At 45.0% G+C, this 20,635-nt stretch overlaps 2 protein-coding genes across 3 annotated transcripts in view; one reads left to right on the top strand and one right to left on the bottom strand.

The window, feature by feature from the left end:
• Window positions 1-2,283, top strand: part of EGFLAM (EGF like, fibronectin type III and laminin G domains) — a 179,489-nt gene extending 177,206 nt beyond the window's left edge. Inside the window, exons 22-23 of the mRNA XM_082623155.1 lie at window positions 149-252; window positions 1,294-2,283. Coding sequence (XP_082479281.1) covers window positions 149-252; window positions 1,294-1,448 — 259 coding nt within the window. The 3' untranslated portion in view covers window positions 1,449-2,283. The remainder of the gene's footprint in view (window positions 1-148; window positions 253-1,293) is intronic.
• Window positions 2,284-12,760: 10,477 nt separating this feature from the next.
• LIFR (LIF receptor subunit alpha) overlaps window positions 12,761-20,635 on the bottom strand; it is a 91,068-nt gene continuing 83,193 nt past the window's right edge. For both annotated transcript variants that reach the window (XM_082621432.1, XM_082621431.1), the window contains 2 exons: window positions 20,376-20,454; window positions 12,761-19,993 (listed from right to left, as the gene is read on the bottom strand). In XM_082621432.1, the coding sequence (XP_082477558.1) occupies window positions 19,370-19,993; window positions 20,376-20,454 (703 nt within the window). In that variant the 3' untranslated portion in view covers window positions 12,761-19,369. The remainder of the gene's footprint in view (window positions 19,994-20,375; window positions 20,455-20,635) is intronic.

Raw genomic sequence — 20,635 nt, 5'->3', positions numbered from 1 at the left:
GTTTGTTTTTGTTTGTTTCATTTTAGCAGCTCCATCATTTAGTATAGTGCCTGGTGCTTAGTAAGGACTTCAATAATACATTTGTATTAAAATGAATGCATGACTGAATTATTGAATGAAGCTCCAAAAATGGTGGCGGTTTTTACAGGGATGGCCAATCAGGAAAGATAACTGTGGATGACTATGGGGCCAGAACAGGCAAGTCACCTGGCATGATGAGGCAGCTCAACATCAATGGAGCTCTGTATGTGGGTAAGTGACCTTGACCTTTGACGAAACCTAAATTATACCAGTGCGTTTTCTTCTTAGCCTTCCGTGTGTCATGCTGGGGCTTCCCAAAGCTGTGTACTTCATGAGATCAGTCAAATACTTGGAAATCAGGAAGCTCTCCAGATATTCCATTCTTCCTTTTTCTGAACTTCTGACTCATGGCCGAGGGGTCAGGAAGCACTTAGATGATTTTGTGCTGTGGACCGATCCACCAGGAAAACCCTGCTTTTCTTGTTTATAGAACAGGAACCTGCTAAATATAGCTCCTTGAATTCTCCCTGAGGAAGGAGGATCTGTCTTTCCGGCCCCCCTCAGAGTTAGAATGAGTGGTGTTTTTGTAAATAGCTTAGAACCCACTAACACTGACACATCAACATGAAAAGATACCTCTATCTGTAGGATATTTCCTAAAAGTGAACTTAATCGAAAGCATTCAACATCAGTGTATTTCTTGTGGTTTAAAATAACATCACTTCGGGCATCCCTGGTGGCGCAGTGGTTGAGCGTCCGCCTGCCGATGCAGGGGACATGGGTTCGTGCCCCAGTCCGGGAAGATCCCACATGCCGTGGAGCGGCTGGACCCATGAGCCATGGCCGCTGAGCCTGCGCATCCGGAGCCTGTGCTCCGCAACGGGAGAGGCCACAACAGCGAGAGGCCAGCGTACCGCAAAAAGAAAAAAAAAAAAAAGATAACATCACCCTTACCACACATACTACATTTTGTTGACATTATACAACATTTCAAAATTTACCAGGTACTATTTGGTTTTAAGTGGTCAACTAGGTCAGAAATCACTTATGAGGTGGATACTTATAGACTCTGATTGTGTATCATATTGACCCAAGTCAGCTTGTTCCTTCAAGGACAGTTATAAATTAGACAGCTGCAATGTCCTGAGTTCTAGGTACCACAGCCTCACCTATCCTGTCAGCTGAGGGATGCCTTGGTGAGTAGACACTCAGGCAGACTGAAGAGACATCCTTCCCTTTGACTCACGTCATCTTCCTTTGGCTTCCTGGCAGGTGGAATGAAGGAAATTGCTCTGCACACTAACAGACAGTACATGCAAGGCCTCGTGGGCTGCATTTCTCATTTCACGCTGTCCACCGATTACCACATTTCCCTCGTGGAAGACGCCGTGGATGGGAAAAACATCAACACTTGTGGAGCCCAGTAACACCAGTTGGTTCTGCCCAAGGGACAGAACCTTCTATGCTGAGAATCCTGGGGGCCCCAAGACCTTGCCTGACACCACACACAGAGGCACGGGGACCAGGTGTGTTTCCTTTCATCAAGGAGCAAGTACACCCTGATGGGAAACTAGGACCGAGACAAGAGTCCCTGGGTGGCCTTTCCTGCTGACATTCCTTGGGCCAAACCCAACGGAATGCTCTGTGTAGGAAGCATCAGACTTTGTCCATTGAATGTGTAGTGGCCACCAGAGATCACACATCACGGCGAATTTCCGAGCCTGTCTGCTGTAGCTCAATGACTGTGTTGTGATTCATAGTTTGTAAGAAAAAAAAAAAAAAGAAAGAAAGGAAAAAAAACAAAGAGAGAGAGACCCAAAGGGCAGTATTAAAATACTTCTCTCCTCCCCTGACTCTTGACACTCTTACTGACAGCAGAATGACTGTAAGACCTTCAACCTCAAACTTCTCCACTTTGGCCCATGAATTACTAGGATTAACCCCTTCCCCTCCTCACTGGCTGGTTCAATGTGCTCTATGAAAACAAGGATTATGGGAGACTAGAGATAGAATCATAATTATAAAGCTGCCCCCTGAAAGTTTACCTTTAATGAGAAATCCTTACTTTTTATAATGCAAATCTAAGAAAATGGGCACCATGACTTTGTAGCTGTCCTTTTGTATGTGTATATTTTTATAGCTACAGATTGTCCACACAGTATACTTTTGCAAGTTTGGGTGGACAACCCTGAATTCTTTGCACACTTCCTAAGAATTTTCTCCCAAAGGAGACTTGTCTGGGCCCTGTGTGGCATCAGCAGAGCGGGGTAGGTAACTTGGGGTGGGCACTTCGGGGAGCTGACTGTTCTCTCTCGGTAAATGGTGACTCAAGGAGGTGACTGTGAAGCTTCCAGAATAAGGCAGATGGAAAGGCACATGTATTACTGAGGTGGGTCACTGTCATTCTCATTTTAAGTGGGGGGGGGGTGTCTGTAGTGAACTTGAATAAAGAAGATGAACAAGGCTACAGCACGTTCATTTAGTCGTTCGTTCACCTGTGTAGGGGTTACTGATCTCCCCCGAGGCGGTGTCTAGAAATGGACACGAATACAGTCAGTGTTTCTCAGGCTGGGCTGGGGGCACCCTCAGCCTGGTCTGAGCATCTGGGCAAGAACCAGAGAAGTGGAGCTGCTTCCTTCTGAGCCATCACAGTGCCACTTTGCTACTCACGCGGTGACCCTGGAGACAGCTGGCTCACTGGCAGATTCCCATGGCAGGACTTGCTCAGGGCAGGTGAGATGAATGCTACCACCAAAGAGGCGGGAAATGTGATCCACCTCACACAAGCGCCTGTAATTAGTCCCATCATGACTCTGCTCTTGTTTGTGCAGCAGGCGGTCAGCGAAGGCTTCGAGCTTTGTGCCAAGCACAGTTTTAGGCACATTAAGGGTTCTAGAAAAATGAATAAATAAACTAGAGACGTTCACCTTAAGCATCACCCTTCCGCCTCCTGTCTTTGGGAACCTTTGATGACCAGGATCCTTCCTCTCAGAGCAATAATGCTCACAACGACAGCAATTCCTCCTCTCCTGCGCACGTCACCTGTGAGTGCGGAGTGGAGAAAGCCACGTGGTAGAGAGTGGGTGTCACCCACAGGTGAGCTCCCTGTCACCCTCACCTCAACACCGTTTCCTTGGAGACATCCGGGGTCAGTGCTTCCCAAGATATAACGGAGTTGCTTTCACAACTCCAATTGATTCACATTTTGAATCGATTGCCTCCAGTCAAAAAAAAAAAGTTGCTGTGATTTTGGCAAAATGTCCAGTTGAGCTGAAGCCAGAAGAGTTGTGCTGTGGATGGGCTGTTGTTCCCTGCAAGTGTCATCCTGAGAAGAAGCACAGTAACCCGGGGCTGGGGGCCCGGGAGTGATGAGGAGGAGGAATTGCCTTTCCCTAGGTGGGCTAGAAAAAGAGGGGTGACACGTGATGAAGTCAGAGCCATAGAGAGGCTGCGGGTGAGAAGGCAGCAGAATAGGGGGACCCAAGAGGAGCTGATCGTATGGGAGGGCTCAGTGTGGGAGAACAGGGTAAGAGACAGTACATCCCAAGCTCTTTCACCCTCTCAGTGGCCAAAATTCGGGAAACACGGGATGAGTTTATAGCAGAGGTGGTTGGGGGAATATAAACTTTGTCCTGAAGCTGAGGCACTAGACCCGGGTTCAGATGGGCAGGACAGCCGAGGAGAACTCAGCCTGGTTTTGTGGGTCCCCCGGTTTCCTCTCTAAGTGTATCTGCTATCTACCGCCACAATAATGCTGCACGACAAACAACCACAGAACCTCAGTGGCATACCGCAAGGTGTGCTGATTGCTTCCATGCCTCAAGTGGTCAGCTTGGCATTTCTGCTGATCCTGGCTGGGCTTGACTAGGCGGTTCTTCTGGTCTCAGTGGGGCTTGTTCACATGTGTAGGGTGGCTCGCTTATCGTCGCCTTGGCTGGGATGGGGAGGTGACTTGGGTCTGCTCCACCCTCCTGCTGGGACCCGTGAGCTAGGCTGACATGCCCTTCACACGGTGATGGAGGAGGGTGAGAGCGCCGGAGCTGAGGTCTAAGGCGTTTTACAGCCTGGGATTGGAACTGCCTCGTGTCACCTTTGCCACGTTGTGCTAGTCAAAGTCCGTACGTTCAAGAGATGAAGAAATAGACTCTGTCTCCATTGTGAGAGCAACTACAAAGACACCCGGCACAGGGCATGGATTCAGGGAGGGTGGAAAATTAGGGCCATTAGTGCAACCAATCCCCCACCGCAAGTCCTGTGCTGTTGGGGAAATGGTGCAACAGGGATGAGGTGACCCCTGACGGGAGTTCATCCGTGGGGTCCCTGGGGCTGGGCAGAGGCCTGGGAGGTGGTGGTCACGGGCCCAGCAGGGAGAGAAGGGCCTGCCTCTTCCAGCCCCGCCTGCTGTGCCCCCTTCGTCCACGTGCTGCCTGATACCTGGCAGCCGTGTTGTCATCCTGAGGAGGAGGGCCTGGCAGGGGATGGGATCTGTGCCACGGCTTTTGGGCAGCGGCTCTGTGCAGGTCATGTCGGGGAAGGCTGGCTGCGCGCTTGGCTGAAGGAAGAGCTTTGAGGAGGAGCCAGGGAGCCTGAAGATTAACGCCATCCCTGTCCCGCCCACGAAGGATATTATGAAGCCTGGGTTACTGAAAAGCTTTTGTCCCACAATCAGCATCTGAGAAAATTCTCCAGAACTTCCCATGTGTTCTAAGCAAGGACGGCTGGGGTGTTGTCAAGAAAGGGAAGGGTAAGCTGGGACAAAGTGAGAGCGTCGCATGGACATATATACACTACCAAACGTGAAATAGATAGCTAGTGGGACGCAGGCGCATAGCACAGGGAGATCAGCTCGGTGCTTTGTGACCACCTAGAGGGGTGGGATAGGGGAGGGAGACGCAGGAGGGAGGGGATATGGGGACATATGTATATGTATAACTGATTCACTTTGTTATAAAGCAGAAACTAACACACCATTGTAAAGCAATTATACTCCAATAAAGATGTTTTTTTAAAAAAAGGGGGAATGTTCTTGCTTTTCCTACAAAAACTGACTTGCACACCGGCATGTGCTTCCTCTAAGCTCGCCTGGCGGCTCTTTCTCAGAAAGGTCTGCGGGGTCATCTTTGTCCCCGTGCTGCCCCAGGGCCCAAGGAGCGGCAGCTTGGTGACCCTGCGACTCAGGCACCTCTGAGCGGCTGCCGGTCTCCCGCCCTCTTCTTTGCCTTCCATTTCTGGGCCCAGGCCTGTCCAGCCCCCAAGCCCCTCCAACACAAACAAGCCCTCCGCTTTCCACATGCCCACAGCCTGGGCTTCAGAGGAACCGGCGCTTCCCTTCCGGTCTCCTAGCCTCCCTCCCTCCCTCCACCGCCCACCTCTTCTCTCCCCCTTGCAAGGAGCCGTCTCCTCCCCTGAGTGGGCGGAGGGATCTCGGAAATGTGCCCGGAGCTGGCGGGCCCAGTGCTTTCCACTTGGAGGAAGTGCTGCATTTTTCACCTTTCACCCAGAAAAATAGGATTCTCAGCAAGCTTGTTTTTAGCACAGAGAGCTCCCAAAGGAAAGAGAAGAGCGGGTGGGAGGGGCTCGCTGCCCCTCTCAGAGCTCTGACAGCCAACCCCCTGCCAAGGCTGCTCCCCCCCTGGGAGGGAAGCACCAAGGGGCAGCCTGAGTGGGGGGGCCTGGCTGAGGGGCACAATAAAGGCAGAGAATTCCAGCTCCACATGGAAAGACGATTCACCCTTGAGGGGCTTGGACGGAGCATTTACTGCTTGCTTCCCCGTCCCTGCCTGGTCTCTTCTAGGAACACCCAGTCGCTGCCCTTGCAGGTGGAGGGGGGGTAAGGTGTGTGCCCTGAGACAGCCAGACCCTTAGCTGAGAAGGGTGTGTGTTTAGCTTGTCAAAGGCAGGAACGAAGAGCTCTAGGACTACCATCCAGAAGGAGTCCAGAGGGACGCGGGCTGCCAGCACGGAGTCCAAGATCAGAATCCAAAGGAAGGGATTTGTGCTGCTTTCAGCCCAGTCTGCATAGTTACTTGCCAAGATGGAAAAGGGGGGTCATTCAAGTGCCTCGGCACTGGGTATTCTACAGCTCGCACGAAACAAACAAGGGAAATATCAGTGGCCCTGCGTCAGCCTCGGGGAGGCTGTGGAGTAGGAGGTCTGAAGGCATTTAAGCTCGTGCGTCCTGGTGGAAGTGACAGGCTGTCATTAGGAAGTTCCAGTCTACAGGTGGCTATATTCAGGCAGCAAAATGACTAAGCCAGTTCTACAGCATGGTCTGGCTGCTGAGACAGACCCTGTGAGTAATTGCACTTCAACCTCATGTTCAAAGAATGTTCACGTATTTGATCTCGGCACCAGCCCTCCTCTGATGACAGCCAGAGCACATGGGCAAGGCCAGTTTGACTCACAAAGACGAAAGCTGGCCAGAAAGACCGAGTGACTTGCTCCTGGTCCCACCACAGGACACAACCATAGTGCTTCACTGTGGAACTTTTCTACCCCTTACCCAACCTTCAGTCAGATGCAGCGGCCCGTGGACCCCAGGCTTGTTCAGGGGCTCCTGGGGCTCCCTCCGGTTAGCTGTCACTGGCAAGAGAGTCTTGTGGGTGAGGGGGATTTGGGCAGAGGCCAGTCCCCTAGTGTCTGCCTGCTGGGCTCTCATCATAGCTCCAAGTCTGCTTTCTTCCAAAGCTCTCCCATCGCAAGGACTCTGGGTTGAACCAATCTGAAAGCAGAGACCAGAGCCACTCCATCGGAGAGGGATTCAGGGCCCCCGACGGGCAGTGAGGTCTGGGCTTGAAGTCTTTTCCTTCTCTCCTCTGGCTTCTCCTCCACAAATAACCTCCAGCCCTCAGGGGAGTTCCTGCAAGCTATTTCCAAGTAGTGGTGTGCTCCCCTGGGCCCCTGCCCAGCCCTGGCCAAGCTGGGAGCAGCAAGAGCAGGGCAGGCAGCAGAAACAAACTCCCTGCCTCTCCTCCTGCCCCTGCTAAGACATCTGTATCCTAGAAAGTGCACGGCTCCCAGGAGCACTCGCCTTTTCCTGGAAAGACGTGCGAGGAACTATGTGTCTCAGCGCTTGGGCTGCGTTTGCTGCCTTTCTCGTTGTCCTCTTTGTCCCTCTGACTTGCTCAAGATCCAAAAGGTTTACCAAGGCACAGAGATCTTTGACCACGTGGTAGGGCCTCCCTCACCATGTCCCAGCTGCCCACCTTCGAGCCAGGGCCCGGCCTGGGGCTCTGGCCGCCTCGAACAGCCTGGTGCTAAGGGGCTGCACCTCCAACTTGGCTAAAAGAGGACTTGGATGGGAATATCTGTGAGAAGGAAGGCCAGGGAAGCGCAAGGAATCTGCTCTTCTATGCTCATTTAGAAAAAAAAAAACCCACCGGCGCCAGGCCAGAGGATTAGCTATGGAAAGCCCTGTTAGGAAATTGGCTGAAGGCAGAGTAAAGGGACTCTCAGACGAGAGGACTGTGGGGGAGAGAGGGTGAGGGTACAAGGCCTGCTGCATGGTGACTCCCAGCCCTGGCGGCAGGCATTCCTGGCTCTCACAGGCCTTAGGGTTCACAGGGCAACTGTGGGCAGGGTGGGTATGAAACGGGGGGCACTGTCCAGTAGAGTAGAAAATGTGCCCACTAGTTGTCCAGGCCACATATTCGCCTCAGAAATAGAATAAGCTGTGTGATCTCCTGGTCCAGCGCCTCAGAGGATTTGCCCAGGGTTGGGGCCTGATTCGTGGTCACATGACTACCTCTGGCCTGGAAGCCTGAGGTCCTTAGAGTTTGTTTGGAGGCTTTGGGGTTGATAGGATGGGGTGGGGACGCAAAATGATTTCCTGGATCCTCACAAGCACTGCTGGGGCGGCCCCTCCGTGGATACTCACTGTATGCAAACCAACCTGGACGAGGCACTGGGCAGAGGCCAGTGAAGTCTCTGTCCCTCAAACCAGCATCGGCCAGGCCTGTGGGGTCCTTGGAGACTCGGGCCCTCTTCCAAGCCCACTGGGCACCTGCTTCTTCAAAGGCAGCAGGAGACCGTCTTTCTGAGAGGCCTGGTCTCTCTTGTAAGAGCTCTCCTGATTAGATTAGGCCCACCCTGTGCAGCCTCCCTTTTCATTAACACAGGGTCCACTGATGAGTAACCTGATTGTGGGAGTGCCTTCCTGTCATAGGCACAGGCCGGGCCACACTCCAGGGGGTAGGATTGTAGCAGGTGTGTAGAGCCGGGCCCAGGAGTCCCAGGGACCATCTTAGAATCTGCCTCTGCCAACCCTCTTCACCTCTGACCCCAGTCTCTCCCACCTCCAGACCGTACTTCACCAGAGACCTGCTTTGTTTCCTTCAAGTGCACTTTACGTCATGTGCTGTCCCATCCGAAGAATGTGCCACTGTCTGCTACTTCCCCAAACCATGAGCCAAACCAAGACTCCCAGGATAAGAGAACTTCTATTCCCAGAAGCATGGCAGTCTTTTAAAATTTCTCCTTATATCAATAAATATTGCAATATCCTGTTTCCCCTGGGTCCTGGAACCGTCACCAATAACTAGGGGCCCAGCTTGGAATTCAGTGGATGAGCCCTGAGCAGCCCCTGTTCCAAGCTCCTGCTGGCCGCCCCATCATCTCAGAGGAAACGGCACATAAGCAGTAGAACTCTGCATTAGGTCAAAATCTTCACTAGTCACTCAGTGGTGAAAACCACATATGACAGCATAGGAAAGCTGGTTTGGGAGTTCTTGAGCATCACGGGCCAGTGGCACCTAGTGTGAATTCAAGTGTGGCTTCTTTTTTTTTTTTTTTTTGCGGTATGCGGGCCTCTCACTGTTGTGGCCTCTCCCGTTGCGGAGCACAGGCTCCGGATGCGCAGGCCCAGCGGCCATGGCTCACGGGCCCAGCCGCTCCGCGGCATATGGGATCCTCCCAGACCGGGGCACGAACCCGTATCCCCTGCATCGGCAGGCGGACTCTCAACCACTGCGCCACCAGGGAGGCCCAAGTGTGGCTTCTTAATGCTGAAAAAAATCAGTGCCAAACAGCTTCATCTGAGTTTTAAAGTCATCCATTATTTAATGAAAAGTGTGAACAGTACAAATGTCCAGAATGCTGAATTTAAAGAATTCATCTATACTTTGGAATCTTATATATCCATGAAAGAATAATGCCATAAAATATCCTATTGATATTCAAAGATTTTCAAAATGTTATATAAAAGAATCAAGTTCGGGCTTCCCTGGTGGCGCAGTGGTTGAGAGTCCGCCTGCTGATGCAGGGGACACAGGTTCGTGACCCGGTCCGGGAAGATCCCACATGCCGCGGAGCGGCTAGGCCCGTGAGCCATGGCCGCTGAGCCTCCGTGTCCGGAGCCTGTGCTCCGCAACGGGAGAGGCCACAACAATGAGAGGCCCACGTACCACAAAAAAAAAAAAAAAAAAAGAATAAAAAAAAGAATCAAGTTCCAAAATAGAATATACAATATAATTTTATATATATGCATACAGGTACAAACATATGAAAATATGTGTAAATATATATATACATACACATTCACATAGAAAAATGTCTGAAAGGACAAAAAGTAAAACGTTAAAAATAGCTAATGCTGCATGAGAAGGTTGAGGGATTCTTTTTCCTTTTATCTATTCTCGAGCTTTTCTTCAGGGAGTCTGTAGTGCTGATTTATTGTTCTGTTCACTCAGAATATCACCTTCCTTCTTTTGGGGGACTGGTCCTCTTCCAACTCTAACGATGTGGTACTTGTGGAAGTGGCCCTTGAATAGAACTTCTGTTGGGCCACACGACGGGACCAGTGATGGACACGTGACACAGGCCAGGCCAAGCAGAGTCCTCCCTGGGAGCTGGGAGGAAGGCGCCCTCTTCTCCCTGAACATAAGGCTGTAGACTTGGAGGAGCCTGGAACCACGGATCCAGCTCTTTGGAGACGTCTGACCTGAGAGTTTTGGTGTAGAGGAGAGTGATGTGTCAGTTCTGGGTGGAGTATAGCCCAGTGCAGCCTGCAGCAAGTACCAGGGCACCTGCCCATCAAGTAAGTGCCTGGGAGATGGGGCAAGGATTGTCTCCTAGAGAAGCAGATATGCGACTGGGGAGAGAGAGATGGGGGCAGGAACGAATCGCTTGATGATGCAAATTGTCACTTGGAAGGATGGAGAGAACCCGACAGAGAGAGTGAAATACATTTTAAAGCGGGAGGAGGTGGGGAATGGGCAGTGGGTGGGAGAAGGGCCCTAACCTGTGGTCACTTCCAATAAAGCCCATTTATCCCCTCTCTGCTCCTGTCAAAGAGATAACAGGATGAGGGCAAATCTCCTCTGAGGAGAACAAAGGGTAGCTGCGTGCAACAAATACTGGAGCATCTGCCATGAACAGCAGGATCTTCTCCCAGATGACCTGGGAAGACTCCTTCCTCTTCCGAGGCATGCCAGCTCCACGAGGACTGCCCTGTCTTGCCATCCTTGAAGACTCTTCCACAGGCGTGTCACCTCTCTGTAAGATAACATTTCTAATATCTAGGGAAACATAGTAAACTGCTTTTTCTTTCAAGGTGCAGTTATTTAAAGAATATTCATCAAGCACTTGTGATGCGGCGGACACTACGCTAAGTAAGCTCTGTGGATGCAGCCGTTCGACTCCTGCTATCAAACGAAGCCTTAGGATTGTGCTCGGACCGCGGAGAGGTGGGTGTGCTGGGAAGGCAGATGACGGGGCTCCCAGGAGCCTGGAGAGACTTACTCTGAGCAGCGCCGCTTAGACGGAGAGGGGAAGTTACCCAAGTGAAGAAAGGTGAAGGCTACAGCATTGGTCCCGTGGGAAGAGATCCCGTGCTTTAATTAGCAGGGCTCCTGCTGGCTAACTCCCCTCTTGGGTACCTGAGAGATGTCACTAACCTAAGGTGCATCTAAGCCAGTTTTAAGGCATTTACATCTTTAAGGTGCTGGTCAGAAAGTCCGAGGTGCTCCTGAGGTTTCTCAAGGGATAGAGGAGCGTGTAACAACCCGACATCTGTTCTGTCGGGAGCGTTGTGTCCACTACCCAGCATCCCCGCAACTGCGCAAAGCTAGGTGATCAAGACCCACAGCTCGGAGCTGAGGACAATGAGGTGAGAGGTGGGGGAATTTCTCCGGGGTCGCCCAGGCAGTCAGTGGTGGTGAAACTAGCCGGGGGCCAGGGCTGCGCAGCTCACACGAGGCAGCCGCTGCCCGGGGCGTGACACCTGCAGAAGCCACAGAAAGGGAAAGGAGCCACAAAAGGTGATTGAGGAAGTCAGACTCCAGGTACATCTCTGAAGAGGGTGCGTCGTCTGCACTGGTCTTTGGGCCATTTGGGACCAGGAAGGGCCACGTGTTGTTAATGCTCTGCTTCCTCAAGGCTTCCCGCCTCTCCATCAACTCGAGGAAAATGTGGGTAGGGTGTGTGTGCAAGGCCTCTAGTGCCAGGAAGAGAACCAGACCCGCCCTGCTTCTGAAGGCTGAGTCCAGAGTGAAGACCCAGCTCTGCGGCTGAGATCAAGTTGGCTGGGGACAGCAGGGGGAAAAGGTTTCAATGTCAGCTGAGACTTGAAATTCTTTCACATCTTGCAAACGTGTAGGGATGGATAATTACGAGCTCCATGCACGGCAGTTGTACTCGTTTTAACATGATTCCCACTTAACAGTTTCTATCAAAATCATCCTTAAAAACTTTTCTTGTTTCTTTAATCTGAAAGTAATTACTCTGGGATAAAAATCATCTCAGGTTTAATCCCACATCAGTTTAAGACATTCTCTTGTTACTTCAACTTCATTGGTTCTTGTAGACTAAGTACTTTTAATTCAATTCTACTATTAGCCACTCTGGGGGAAGGGTAATGGATTAAATTTATAGGCCATTGAAAACCAGTTCTTACACAGGCCTTTTGTAATGAACTTGTTTGTACGCTAACATTTTAGTGTGATGGTGAATACCATACATGAAAAAACATTACTCATACACCTCTATTTTGCTTTCCCCTAATAACTACATCATTCCTCTCCTTTTGATCCTTTCAAACTTCCTGGGGTTGATGGTGCTATACATTTTGGCTCAAGAACTCACCATCTGGGAAACTAGATATGCACTGAGGTCTCCGTAAAGGACAGACCACAGGTATGAGCTCTTAAATAGTAACATGTGTTTCACAGTTAATTTAAAATTGGTCTACAGTTTCTTCATAATACATCAGTTGTTACTTTGGGTGAGAGTAGGCTACATAAGACTGAAGAATTAATTTCTCTCCTTATGAAATTCTATTTAAGATCACTTCATTCTTTAAAATTACTGAGGTTTTGCTGAATCAATGACTATATTTCCAAATTCAAAAACTTGATAATAAAATTTTGATATATTTCTAGAATTTTAAGAAATGTTTAGGTTATCCTCAGAGGAGAACAATTAAAAACCATACTTTAAGGGCCAGTATTTATTTAGTATGTGTTTTATAATGTTGGCTCCCCACTATCTGATTATTTTCTGGTAACCTGTCTGGTAAATAGAATATAGGTTTAAGAAAACTTATGGAAGGTTATATCAATGGCATAGCAATATATTAAAATATTAAAAATTTAGTCAGAGCCCTATGTGATTGCTTCATAACCACTATAATTCTTATGAGATAGAACCAAAAGTATTAACAACAACAAAGCAGGAGCCACTTCTCCTAAGTGCCTAAAACAGGAGGAAAAAAAAAAAAACAAAATAATGTCCAAATCTGTCAGTGTAAGTTGTAAGAAAATATATTTATTTTTCCATGACAATACTATGATAAAATTGTTAAATACATGCATGTTTTAAAAACAAACATAAGTAACATCTTTAGAGTTAACAGCCAAGCATACTAGTTTTACATTTAAGGTGTCTTAGTAATAGGTTACTTATATTCTATGTTCTTGCTATTAACCATGTCTCCCAAAAGATATGGAAACTAAATTCTGAAATTCTAAAATGATATAAAATGTCCAAATTTTTCCTTCTAACAGCAACATAATCTCTAAATTTTCATAAGGTAGAAAATACTTCAGTTGTTGTCTCTGTAAGCAGAGTTGTTTTATTCCATATTAAACTCAGACTTTTGTGAATCAGACTGAATATCACACAAATATACTGCAATCTATAGTTTGCTTCCTGCATATGTATATTTAAATGTTTCCTGATATGATTAAGCACGATTTTAGGTACAGAACATCACAACTGATCATTCAGATTAAAAAAAAAAAAAACGTCTGTAGTGGTAACATTTCAAGAAATGAAAAATGAAACAGTTCTGGATTTGCAGTTTCTCCCTATCTTTCAGCTACATTTGTACACACCTGACCAAACAAAAATTAGTAAACAGTTACTAGTATTTATAAAAAACTGAAAATATTTAACATATAACATCCCCTTTAAAAAAAACACTCATTCTACAAACAACCTTATAAAAGACAAAAACTTATATCTGTTCACAGTATGTGTATTTTGTAAACAGTAATTCACTATAATGCAATTTTGAAAGTAAAAAATGGTAACTTCCTAGCATTATAAGGACCTCTGACTTGTGGCCAGCTAATGAAAGAGAAAGAAAGGTAACACACTCCTACTAGGAAAACTGAGTGTTCTAAAATGACTTTACCTTTGGACATACCTTAAGGTGGCACCATCTCAAATTTAGGATGTCTCTCTATCCAGGCCAAACTTTTTCAAGCAATTCTGAATTGAAATGTAAGAAAATGCCTTACTCCTTTTGGAGAAAATAATTGGATAAAACAAATCCCAATCCCAGGGTATCATGTAATACCTACCCTTCCACAACAGTGAATGGAATAGGGTTTCTTTTTGTGTGTTGTATTCGTAACGTATTCACATTTTTCTGAAACATTATGTTGGAAGGAAAAAATTAAGTTGAAGGATATATCACAAATAATGGGAAAAAGTATTGAAAATCAAATTGGGGACAGAGTATTTGAAAAAAAATTATGAAAATCATTATTCAGTACTGTTTTCTACGATCAACTACAAACATACTAATGTTAAGGTGAAACCTAACAGTTAACTTGTCCATGTTTTTTAATGAAAATTGCATTACCACCTAGAAATCTTCCGATCTTTTATAATATACCACCGGAATGCTGAGGAAAAATAGTAAGTTCAGAAATTGAAAGGTACCCATTTAAAATGGAGTAATTCTTAAGGGAAGTGCTTTTTAAATGTATAAGGAAATTCAATACATTTAAGTGAGCCATTCAGTCAGGTATACGAAGTATTTTTGGCTTAAGTGCAGCATAAGGTCTATATTGTTAGTTTTTTTGTTTTGAAGTTCTGATTGGCTACTGCAAAGGCAATCTTAGAAGATATATGTAAATGTAATAAAAACCAATTCTTTATCAAATTAAACATTCATTTTTTCCCCCATTCACATCTCTCAGTTTTTAGGGTATCAGTTATAGCAACCAAAAAGTAATATGCTATTACTGTTTTGTATTTGGTTAGTATTTAAGAGCTTTTGAATTTATTGTTTCTACGTTTCTTCAACTAGGCACTTGCACATAGGAAAAAAAATTCAGAGGGTTTCCCTCTTAAAAACATCACTTTTCATTTTCATAAAAATGTTGCAGTTAGAATTTGTCTTGCACAGGTAAATTCTCTTGATAACATGGACATGTATAATCCAAAATATTAACATTCTTAATAGAGGAAGAAACAAATGTTACCCATGGTTAAAATTAATAGAATCCTGTCATAACTCAGTATCATAATTATAAGGGTTTGGATATATTCAAATCACATCCCCTGAAATTTTACCATATACAGTAAAGCCTGACATTTCAGTGAACAGAATGTTGTTCTTTAATCCATTATCAGCATTAAAAATAGTTCCTTTGTATTATAATTAGCATGAATATGATCATGTAATAGTTAAGACAAAAGTACTAACTGAAAAGGAATAAAAGTCTCACCACCCTATTGAAATAAGAGGTTTAAATATTAATAGCCCTGGTACATAATCCACGGAGGTATAAATAGATCAAATTCAAAACAAGCCATTAACAATGATATTCTAAGGTCATGTCTAAAAGCTGCATTTCCAGTAAGTTTAGTCACAACTTATTATCTTTTGTGAAAGATCTTCTTCTGGATATAAAAAATAAAGATGGGCATGGTACCATGATACATTGTTTCAGCAGGAAATACCAGTTTAAAATAATGCTTTGAAGAAAGAGTTTATCAGGAGAATGAGTGCTTATCCTAGTCAGTTAAGCTCACACATCAATGTGTTGTTGATTTACTAGGAACACTTGGTTGGTACAAACATGTCTCACGTTGTGTACCCATCAAATAAAAAGATACTGTGAACACTTAAAATTAGGTTGGAATAAGATATCTAGTGATGCTTTTGCATGAGTCTTTCTCAAGTTTTCACTCAAACTGTGGAGTCACTTCTAGAGTAGATTTGAATCTTCAAGCCAATGGTCTCAGATGCACACAAGCTAGATCTTGACACACACCACCTTTCAGGAAAACTCTGCTGAATCTGCACATTCTGGGATGGAACTCAGTCAATAAAAAATGGACTGAACTTCCATTGATTAGCTAATAATCCTAAATTTGACTTCTGAGATGCCCAACTTTATACTTTCAAAATAAGGATAAAAAGGCATTTTAGAAAAGATATACAAATTTTAACATGTTTCAAAACAGAAAACAGTAAAAATTAAATAGAAAAAAAAAGTTTTATGTGGTTATGTGCCTGAGCAGTAGAAAACTTTGAGATAACATTTTCTGCATATTGACAGGTTAGGGAGTACTTTCATTGCAAGCTATCATAAAATTGATTCCAAATTCCTTTTGGAAGAAAGTGTTCCCTAGTCTCCTTCACTAAACTACATCTAATTATTCAAATACAGAAAGGCCTGTAATGTTCTTTAAATATGGACGGTATGAAGACAATTAAGAAATTACAGGACTAATTTCCAACAAGAATACAAGTTGCAAGAAGGTTTAAGAATGTGAATTTTACCACAGTTTCCGAGAGGGCAAGAGGAGTAGACGTTCTAAGTGCAACCCTTCAGATCCATGAACCATGAAAGCAATGCTGGTATGGAAAATGAGGCTGAAACTTTTCCGTGAATGGCTGCCTCTGTGTCTAAGCTGCAGGAACAAAGCACCTCTATCACCTAAGCACATAAACACCCAATTCAACTATCCAGATACTCGGGCCATAATGTCAAATCCAGGCTTCTACAAGTTCAGCACACTGAAGACTTCAATCGTATACGGATGCTAATCCATGCAATAGATACTTTACAAGGTCTGTCTAATGTCAAAAGCCTAGCTAAGTCTTCCAAGAATACTTTTATGTTAAATATTGTTTATTTAAGATGGACACTCACAAGAGAAATGCAGTCAAAATGACCACCAGAATCTCCATTCCTCACAAGGGAAGCTTGATCTGAAACTGGCTAATAAGTTAACTGGCTTGTAGGAGATGTGAACATGTATCCTTTACACAGCACTAATCAAGACATAATGGGATATACTTCTGCTTCAGACATTTAGAATTTTCTAACCAATGACTGGGCTCTAGTTGGAAACTTTAGCAGGAAAGAGGGGTTTCCCAATTATTCTCCCAGTCAGGAAGCGCTGGAGGGAACACATCTAGCCTCCCCTTCTAAGCAGCCTTTAGTTAGCCCTGCCCCAGAAAGAGGCGCTAATGTGACTGGACAGAGAAAGGCCCTATTAGACCACCTGTCACCCGTGTGCATGGTCCTGGCACCGAAAAGCAGTGCACGTTTACCAGGGTCTCCAGTGCCACAAGCAGCCAGAGATATGTGACAGAGGGTGTTTTCTCTCTCCCCAGCTCCCTCCCCTCGCCCTGTCCCCATGTGCCCAGGTGGGGCAGGGGTTGGGAAGTAATCCCTTCCCATCTGCAGAGCAGGTCTGGCTATCCTCAATTCACCGGGAAGAGATAAGGAAAACTGTTTTGACCTCAGACCTCAACCACACTCTTCTAAGCATATCACAGGTTCTAAGGAGCCTGCCCAGACTAACAGAGTGATACCCTGCTTCTCACTAACCCAGTGATCCGGCGTATGGATCTCCAGAGGCAGGGGAGAGGTGGGCTGCACTCTGAATCTTTTTCATGCAGAAAAAGCTGTGAAGTCTTGGATGGAGTGACAGGACTCAAGAGCCCCGGTGATATTCACCATTAGCCAAACAAATGAGTCATAATGTAGGTTAGATAGGGCTCTGGATACAGATGGTCACCGTTGAAACGCATATGCATTAATGGCAGAGATCAAACAATCTCTTCTGGCCTTTTCCCATTACCTCAGGTTACTGGAGTTTAGATCAGTAAACTTCTACCTTGGCCAACACTTATCCTAAAGAGAGGAGGTACATGATTGGTGAGTTTTGATGGGGAAAAAGGCATGAGTTGGGGGCAAGAGGGGTGTGGTAACAACAAGCTTAAGCAGGGAGAGAAGGCAGGCCCAGGTCTGAGTGTCTGGGGTGAAAGCAAAGGGAAGGAGCCCAACAGGAGAAATGAGAAGACAGAGTGAAGTGTTTACAGGTGGCTCTGGTTTGATATAATTTTCATTGTTGAAAATTTCTGTGAGCTATTATGTAATTTTACTACACTATCTGTATACATAATTAATTGTATTTCACTCCACATGTTCATAAATCAAGAAGCTCAGGAATTTAACTGAATCCTAGCAATTAAAATCAGGATTCATAAACAGAGTACCTAAACAGACTTTCTCCCTTGTCACCCATATTGTGGCTTTTTTCCACAACATGGTTTTTACAACGATCATTATGGGCTAGAAAAAAAATAACTGATCCATTATGTGCAAACACATTACAGAACCTCAGATGATAAAAAAAAAAAGGCATATCTTGACTTCTTTAGATCTTCCAAATTTTCAAGTACTTTGGCCTTAACTCAAAATACATAGACAACCTGAGAGCAGGGAAAATATACACTTTTTAGATTTTCAGTTTGCTTTTCCAAGAACCACATTCATTCTAGACATCACTTATGAAAACCAGCGGTGGGCAGAGGATGCTGTGAGGACACAACTCTGGACGACTCCCAGAGCAACTGCTGCACCTTTAATATGGGTATGCCCACGGATTCAAAGCCATCTTATGATATTCCACATAAAATAGCCCTTGAGTAACTGTCCCTATAAGAAGCATTATCTTTTTAGTTTTACATGTAAAAATCTGAGGACTGAATCAGATAGTCTGGACTGATGACCCTTTAAGAGGGAGGAACTGCTAAGATGCACAGTGAGGAGGAACACCTGCTAGAAGGTGTCCGAGATCGTCACTGCCTGGGCAACCAGGGCTCAAAGCGTGGTCTTCTCAGGAGGGACTGAGACCAATCCGAACTATACAGATGGCTAATGCCGCCAGATATTGCTTAGTAGTCGTCTCAAATAGTAAGTCACTGGAATTACATGCTTATGAGGAATATTGAATTTGCTCATATATTTATAAAGCTGACACTGTCACCAAAAAACAAAACAATGAATTTTTTTTTTAAAACTTAAGATCTATAGTCCTAGAAATTTAGTTTTAAATATTAGGGCAACCTAATAAGGGAAGCTAGCATAAAAGCTAAAAAATAATGGAACGGTGTGAAAAATTTTCCAAAGCAAGAAAACAGGATTCTGATTTGAGCTGGTCAGTGTCATGCTTGTTTTCCAAGTTTGTACCCCTGAGAAAACTGTTTGATAACCATTATACAGTAGGCACAGAAATCAACATACTTTATCAAACAAAACACTAAATAGCTGTTGCTGTTGGTACATTAAAAATTATATTAGTTTTCTTAAATGCTGTGGATAGAGAATAATGTTAAAAGTTTTAAAATCTGTGCTTGTTTTTCATCTAGAATGGAGCAAATGTCAGGCAAATAAACATCATCTGCTACTCTGACATTTTTCTCCCTTGCCTGCAAATCTGCTTACAATTCCATAAGGTATATGCATGAGAAAACCTGATGAACAACAGAACAGAATACAGTTGCTGTGGGATTTGTTTTGCACGTATGGACCAGGCAGTATCCGTTATTGAAATGCTTCCTAAAGGTAAAGCAATGTGAGAATTCTTTGGCTCGAATCACAGGTAGCTCCAAACTGTGAGTTGTGTGGACTGAATTTCGGAGCTACTGTGTTTTGGCTTTGAGACCACATCAGAAGCACATTAACGCTTTCAGTGTAACTTGCATGAGTGAAGTCCACCTGGCTTAGCAACACTTCACAGGATCCCTCCAAGGCGCCCAGTGCTGACCCGGCAACAGGAGCTCATTGAGATGGTAGACTGAAGTGACAGGGAGACACTGTTAATCGTTTGGTTTGTTCTGAAAAAAGTTTGTGAAGGACCAGCCTCCTCCATTAGATTTAGGAGAATCTTCATCTTTAGGAGGAATCAAAAATTGTCGGGAGTTAATGGAGCATGGACTTCCAAAAGAGACAATTTCACTGTTGCTGTCTGTGGACCTAGGTGAGTCTGGAGATACTAAGTTCCAAGTATTTACATTTGCCTGAGGTCTGTATCCTGCAGTTTTGTCTAAATCATCATCTGCAGCCAGATCTTCTACAGTAGAAGTAACGAGGAGGTGCATTTGTGGCTTATAGCCCGTCCCCCCTACAGGGTCATTTTCGGGTTCTTCCTCTGGTTTTGCCTGAGGCTGGTACATGGACTGAATGTCAATGTAAATGACTTGTGAGGCCCCTCCAGCTTCATCCGCTCCTGGGTTTACTATCTCTTCTTCAATGACCGGTGGACAATAGGATACAACCACATGGTTTTCCGGTTGCACATCAGTGCTATCTTCTGGACGCTCAGCTACTGGAGAAATTATTTCTGTATCTTCTATTTTAGGAACTGTTGATCGAGTTTCCAGAACCTCGACATTATTTGGGGTACAAGGATTCATTTCCAATGTTTTAAGAGTGTTGTTTCCCTAGAAATAAGTTTTAAAACAGGGATTAGGATGCCACGAAAAGCTGCTGCAATGCCTCTCCTACAAAAAGAAGCATTGTTTTATATTGTTTTTCACAGCTGCTTATAAAAATGTGTCTCTACTATTCTGTAGTGCATACTAGAGCAAAGCTACTTTCTTTTCTACATATCAGTATTTTCCTTGGTCTTAATAGTAGTGAAAAAAAGACCATGTACAAACAAGTTAAAATTAATAATTTTAGAAGTTCAGCAGATGTTCAAGCACCGCTATTTTCTCAATACATTTTACTCTGGATGACACTGACATGTTAAAAACTTTTCACAAAAAACTAAAAAAAGGAAGTCAGTACTTCAAAGGTAAACGTAAGAAAATAAAGGATTACCTCACAGACACTCTTTTGAAACTGTAAAGCTTTACAATTTTCTGGATTTGGAATATCAGGGTAGAAGGTTTCTTTAATCCTTTAAATAAAGATGATTAAGTACATTTAATAATGGTAAGATTATCAATTAGACAATAAATAAGTTAATAAATTATCAGGCTTATTTTGACGTTTCATATGAATACTCTAATGAATATCTGAGATAAAAATGGAAGATCATTTTCAGCGTGATCAGTCACTAGAGCTTTCGATATAATGCA

Source organism: Mesoplodon mirus (assembly GCF_964341445.2).
Source record: "Mesoplodon mirus genome assembly, chromosome: 5".
Taxonomy (NCBI): Eukaryota; Metazoa; Chordata; class Mammalia; order Artiodactyla; family Ziphiidae; genus Mesoplodon; species Mesoplodon mirus.
Note: the sequence above shows the minus strand (reverse complement) of the source record. Positions and strands in the feature narration are given on the sequence as shown.